This window comes from Mus caroli, unplaced genomic scaffold (assembly GCF_900094665.2).
Source record: "Mus caroli unplaced genomic scaffold, CAROLI_EIJ_v1.1 scaffold_19181_1, whole genome shotgun sequence".
NCBI classification, from domain to species: Eukaryota; Metazoa; Chordata; class Mammalia; order Rodentia; family Muridae; genus Mus; species Mus caroli.
The window spans coordinates 1288-7967 of NW_018388946.1; the positions used below are offsets into that span (position 1 = coordinate 1288).

The window sequence follows — 6680 nt, forward strand, 5'->3', positions numbered from 1 at the left end:
TCAGGCACTGCAGCACGTGACCTTAAAGTACTAATATTTTATCTTCATCTGCCATTAAGTAACACACAATACTATATGCCAAATGTAGACTAATAATTTCAGTTATTAATAAATATTATATTTCTAAGTGGGTTTGGAAAGTATATAGCAAATTTTGGCAACAACGTAGAAATAATTATTTTTCCATGTGAAAAATCTTACACAAACAGGATCTAGTAAATCACCTCAATCCACTAAATCTGCATCATAAAAAAAATAAAATAAAATGTCACTAGACCTGCCTAACAAAATAAAGTAGAAAAAAAATGATTATAGGCTAACACATGGGTACAGGCAATCTAATTCCCAAAACAGTAGCTACCCTCCTTAGCCTTTTATAAAATCATCCCTATTATGTTTCTATTTGTGAGCTAACTTCTTAGCCTGAACATCTAATATCAATTTCTCAGAACCAATATGATAAAAGGAGTCATTAGCTTCGATAATTTCACTTCTGACCTCTGAATATGGGCAGCTGAATGTACATGGACACACATAAACAAGTAAGTGCAAAACAAGTTTAATTGAATATAATATAAGAACGCATATTATACAATGAAATCCATTTCATGAAGAATAGAATGCATTGCAAGGTACCCAACAGAAAACAGAAGTATACATATAGCATGGGAACACTACTATGGTATATTATTTAGAAAGCAGGTGTGGAGCTAAAGACATGGTTCAGTAGAAGGCTTGATGACCTGCTCCAGTGGCATGACGCAATGAATATCTCTGAAAAAAAAACATAATTTTTTCAATATTTTAAATAAATAAATAATAAATAGATGTGTTTAATACATACAAATACATATTGTAACCTAGACATGATTCTAACACTTTGAAATATCTACTTGAAAGTGTAAACAAAAATGTGTCTTGAGAAGGGATCAGTAGCAATGTTTTCTATGGGCATCATTGTCTACATTTTTTGAAATTGACTATAAAATCTACTAATGTATAACAATAAATATCCCAAACAACCCTGACTTCAAAATCTATGGAATTTACTAAAAGTGAACCTAAACTGCAGTCTTTGCAGGACAAAGAAGCACATGCGCATGTGAACTCAGGGGAGATGGACATTGTGGTTCAGGAGCACCTTCACCTGTTGTTGATGTCACAACCTAGTCACTTGATGGAACTGAGGATGTCTGAGAGATTCCACAAGTACATGTCTGGGAGTGTCTGGGAGGACATTTACTGAGACAATTAGCATGTGAGATCTCTGTCCTAATCCATGGTTTAAGACATTAATTCACTTTAACACTTGACAGAATGCTAAAAGATGGGAGAGATTTCTTGGGGAGAATCTAACTGGAAGAAGTAGGCAATCAGGGACAGTTCTTTGGGAGCTGTATCTCATCTTGGTCATGCCCTATTTTACTTAGCTTTACTTCCCACGGACCATGAATTTAAAAACTCTGTTCTATTGCATCCTCCTGTTTTGGAGGAAATCTCAAAATCATGAGAGAAAACTAATATTTCTCTTTTTATTGTTTTACATAAGTCACAGAAGTGAGAGTCTACCTAACATATGTCCTATATTCTCTGAATAAGAATGAAGTGAGATGCTGGAGCTCTTGTTTGCTGGCCAGCCTGTCAGAAAAGGCATCACTGAAGTGAAGATTCATTAAAGATAGGCATCAGGTCTGTCATATTCACAGGGAAACCAATCCCTAATTGCAGCATTTATCCATCATTATAATTTACTATAAAAAAAGGTAGCAATCAAGAGACTAGTGAGGAAGAGTGTCCTATATGTCAATCATGCTGGAAGAATGCAGGGAGAAAGGAAAGGAAGCCAGAAACCTAGAAATGGAGAGTGACAATTCAACTGTTAAAATGTCAACTCCTGATGATATGTAAAGACAAATGACAGAGCCTGGGCAGTGCTGGACATTGTAGTCTCATAGCATTATAAGACTACAAGAGTACAAGGAAGGGATAAGGACTTACCTAAGTAGAATAGGGAGGGCAGGTAAGGGCTTTTAAGGCTTGTTACACAAATTTTGGTGATCACAACATTTATATTCCTTTACCACATTATTGTTGATTTTGGTATAATTGGAGCATGTTTTGAGACATCCCTGGAAGCCATTTTGGAATTTGCCATCTGAAAAGGAAAAAGGAAAAGAGATAAAATATACATGTTTTGGAAAGAATCAATGACTTGGTCAATGAGAAAATCTGGGCTTCAAGGTAGATAGTCATTGTTTGTCTATTAATGTTACACACAGGCAATATTCCATTCACAAAAGTGCTAAGTGGAATTTTAGGTTAAAAATTTTGTCAACTCTGATTATATTCACTGAGAAGGCCCTGTGAACCACCAAGAGACCAACCAAAATTGTTTTTTCTCATTATTGGTTTGTTGATCTGATTGACAATTATTGGCAACCAATACCAGAATTAGAGGAATCCTTTTCTACTTTTACACAGCAACACATTCTCCCACACTCAGCATCTTTGTCAAAGATCACAGATTGTTGTATCTCTCACAGGTAAGAAAAAATACCCTGAAACCTCCAAGGTCTTATATACCTTTATAGAGTAGCCATAAAACACACTTCCTCCTATACGCAGCTTCACAGGAGGTTTCTGCTGTCTCACAAATCCCAGAAGAGTTCATCTTTCCACAGCTGACACATGTCAGTGCTGGAAGGGAAAAACCAAGTGTAAGAGACATACTCAGCACCCAGCTTCAAGCATCATACAGAAGCTGAGCCCATGGCCCTGAATAAGAAAAAAAAATGTTCAGAGAAGGAGTTGGATATACATTGTACTTACCTCTACAGGGAAGCCCATGACCTTGTATTCTGAAAGGGAATGGCTTCAGCAGAACAAAGAATGTATCCCCACCCCCAATTCACAGACTGTAAGGATAAAAATCAAATATCTGATGCAGGCTGCTAGAGACAGTCACACAGCATTGGGCAGATCCCCCTCACCATTTTCTCATTGTTATCATTCTATCAAGGACTTTTCTTGACCAACTTTCAGCCTACATTTACATCTATGAATTGAGGAAGGACCAGGAGCTGGAAAATAAAAAATAGGAGGACAAGAAAAGACTATAGCGGTCATATCAGAGGCAAGGGAGGAAAGGAGAATGAACAAGTATAGGAGTGAAGGGTCAGGGATCATGTCTAAACACAGTCATGTCCTATCTCCTGCTGCTCATTTTTCCAAATCACAACACACTGTGATAATCATATGTCTGCCTACCAATACCATCTGCCAGGATCTCACCTTGCAGAAAGCCCACCTGCAAAATGATGCCCAAGAGTAGCAACAAGAGGTACTTTTCCATTGCAGTGAGAGCCTAGGAACACAGCTGAGCAGAGTGCAGGGCAGAGTACTCAGGACATAGCATCAACAAGATCAACATATATATAAGCACAAGGAAGGAGGGGCACCCAATAGAATGCCAAGCCATGGACTCAGCAGATACCCTGCAGAAAGCCCATATCCTACCTTCATCACTGGCTCTGTTCATCAGTTGGCCATGCCCTTCTGGTTTCTTTCCAACAAGTATTTACTATCAGATAGTGACTCATGACTGAGAGATTCAAGAAATTGTGACCTCTGGTAGCTGATAAATCTGGAGGAACCAGAGCCAGTGTCTAATCTAGAATAGATGCAGAAAGAGAGCTAGAACAAGATTCAAACTCATACATGAAGCCAAGTCCAGGGATAATTCCAAACATGGGTCAAGAGTAGTTCTCAGAAATGGAGGAGGCCAGAATATGACTGTGCATCAGAGAGAACATGTTATAATTAAAACATTAAAAAAATTAAAAGCAAAAAGAGTTTTGAAAGCTGCAACAAAAGAGGTACAGTCACATAAAAAGGCAAGCACATCAGAATAATGCCAGACTATCCTACAGTGACTTTTAAAGACAAAAGGACCTGGAAAGATGTTTTCCAGGTTCTAACAAATGACAACTTCTGTACTAAACAAAACTATCCATTAAAATTGAAGGAGAGATACATTTTCCCATGATAAAATATGACTATCATCAATTCCTCAATAAAAAGATTCAGACAATAAAATTTGATTAGGAAACAAGGTCCTTATCATTGTTTACTCCAAGGGTAAACACTACAATAGCCACAACCTTAGAGTAAAAAAAAAAAATTAATTCCAAATATCATGTTTTATATGGCTTGGCCCTGTAAGCCTTACTGGGGCCATGTGGGAATGAATAAAGGACAAAAATGCATACAGAAAATCTGGGATCAGGTGGGTTGTGCTCACTCTGATGGAAGCTCTACTTACACTACCCGGAAACTCAGCGAGTTTATGTACTTAAGGAGGAAAATTAGCTAGTTTCTGTGAGAGATCTCTGTAGGGAATAAGCCTCCATCTGCAGTCATCCTAGAGGAGGAAACTGTAGTCGCCAGTTTTTTAACATTTTCTCAGCATCTGCACACAGGTCAGGGAAAAGTTTAGCCAATTTCCATACCCTACCTAGAAAAGGTTTGCCTGTCTTGTGAGTCTGCAGCATTTGGGTCTTTGAGATGGCTATGCCCATGTCAACAATGCACATTCACTAGGAACCACATCCAATCCCAATATCCAAGCAAATTTAAACTAAGAAATGAGCCAATATCGCAGTTGTAATAACTGACAAAACATACTTCAAACAAAAACTAGTCAGAAAAGATAAAGAAGGTCACTTCATACTCATTGAAATAAATCCATCAAGAGGGTATTACAACTTTAGACATCAATGCACCAACTTCAATAACAGTCATAATACTAGATCAAAAACCATAGATTAACCATAATACAGTGATTGAAGGTGACTTCAATTACTCATTCTCACCAACAGACAGGTCATCTGGATAAAAACTAAGCAGAGAACATTAGAGTTGGATTATATCATTAATTAACTAGACCTAATAGAACATTCTACACAATGAAGAGTATTCAGTCTTCTCATCAGCCCATAGAACTATCTCCAAAATCAACTCCTCATTGCAATGCAAATCTAGCCTCAACAAACATAGAAAAAAATGGAAAACCATCCTATATTCTATCAGACAATATTGGAGTAAAGCTAGCTGCCAACATTAATAGAAATTTTAGAAGTACATAAACTCATGAAAACAAAGAAACACACTACTGAATGATAGTAGTGTCAAGGAAGAAATCAAAAAAGAAATTTTTTAAAAAACATTCCTAGAATTTAATGAATATGAAAACACCAAAATCTACAGGACACAATGGAGGCATTCCTAAAAGTAAAGTTTATAGGGCTAAGTGGCTATATAGCACATACACACACATGCAATGCATGAACACACACACAAAGTGAAAGAGAGAGAAAGAGAGCTCTCAATTTAATGATGCAATGATGTATATGAAGATCTTGAAAAAAGGAGAACAAGATACAGCCAAAGTCAGTAGACAAAGGTTGAAAGAAATAAAATCAAGCTGGAATTAATAAAATAAATGTATGTAAATATGTAGAATTAATGAACAAAGAGTTTGTTCTTCAAGGATATTAATAAAATTGATGAATCATCAGCCAAATTAACCAAAAGAAGACCCAAATTAATTACTCTAAATTTCTTTGGTGTCTGTCATAATGCCTCCCTTTTCTTTCTTTTTTTTTCTTTTTTTTTCTTTTTTTCTTTTTTTTTTTTGTAACGATTTATTTATTTATTTTATGTATGTAAGTACACTCTAGCTGCACAGATGGTTGTGAGACTTCATGTGGCTGTTGGGAATTGAATTTTAGGACCTCTACTTGCTCTGGCTGGCCCTACTCATTCTAGTCCAAAGATTTATTTATTATTATACATAAGTACACTGTAGTTGTCTTCAGATGCTCCAGAAGAAAGAGTCAAATCTCATTACGGGTGGTTGTGAGTCACCATGTAGGTGTGGGATTTGAACTCAGAACCTTCGGAAGCTCTTACCCACTGAGCCATCTCACTAGCCCCAAGACAGTGACTCTTAAAGCACCTTACAGAAGAAAGAGTTTATTTGTGCTTATGGTTCTGGACTTTAGGAGTCCATTATGGTGGGAAGGTATGACAAAAGGCAACAGGCATGGTGACGGGCACTGAATGCTGAGAACTTACAATCTGAACCTCAAGAATGAAGCAGAGGGCTAGAGAGATGACTCATCAGTTAAGAGCACTGACTGCTCTTCCAGAGGTCCTGAGTTCAAATCCCAGCAACCACATGGTGGCTAACATCCATCTGTAATGGGATCTGATGCCCTCTTCTGGTGTGTCTGAAGACAGCTACAGTGTATTTAGATGCAATAAATAAATATTTAAAAATAAAAAAAGAATGAAGCAGAGAAAGCTGTTTTTATGGCCAGGACCAGGTAGCCAAGAGCACAGGGCAGAATCAGGAAAGACTATAACCTTCAAAGTCCCACCTCTAATGACTTTGCCAGCTGGGTTCTACCTCTAGTGTCCATAGCTTTCCAAAACAGTGCCATCAACTGAGGAGAAAGTGTTCACATGTGATGCTTTGAAGGAACCGCTCAGATTCAAACCATAAAAAGTGCCCCAGTCTCTGAATGGCTGTTCTAGTTCCTCTATCAAAATGGGATGAGTATGTGTCTTAGTCAGGGTTTCTATTGCTGTGACAAAACACCATGACCAAAAAAGCAAGT

The 6680-nt window shown here is 37.4% G+C and overlaps 1 protein-coding gene across 1 annotated transcript; it reads right to left on the minus strand.

Annotated features, from left to right (window-relative positions):
- Positions 1 to 543: 543 nt before the first annotated feature.
- Positions 544 to 3408, minus strand: LOC110287860 (secreted seminal-vesicle Ly-6 protein 1-like). The gene is made up of 4 exons (XM_021154368.1): positions 3292 to 3408; positions 2584 to 2697; positions 1999 to 2155; positions 544 to 774 (listed from the first exon to the last, which is right to left on the minus strand). The coding sequence occupies exons 1-3, from the start codon at positions 3350 to 3352 to the stop codon at positions 2031 to 2033; spliced, it is 300 nt and encodes a 99-aa protein (XP_021010027.1). The 5' UTR covers positions 3353 to 3408; the 3' UTR covers positions 544 to 774; positions 1999 to 2030.
- Positions 3409 to 6680: the final 3272 nt, after the last annotated feature.

What these genes read in the sequence shown, in the direction of transcription:
- LOC110287860 (XM_021154368.1), bottom strand. Translation starts at nt 3,352, where the DNA reads ATGGAAAAGTACCTCTTGTTGCTACTCTTGGGCATCATTTTGCAGGTG. An exon ending in GCAGGTGGGCTTTCTGCAAG is followed by an intron (nt 2,698 to 3,291) that starts GTGAGATCCTGG and finishes TTTCCCTTCCAG; the next exon opens with CACTGACATGTGTCAGCTGT. An exon ending in TTTATGGCTACTCTATAAAG is followed by an intron (nt 2,156 to 2,583) that starts GTATATAAGACC and finishes TTTCCTTTTCAG; the next exon opens with ATGGCAAATTCCAAAATGGC.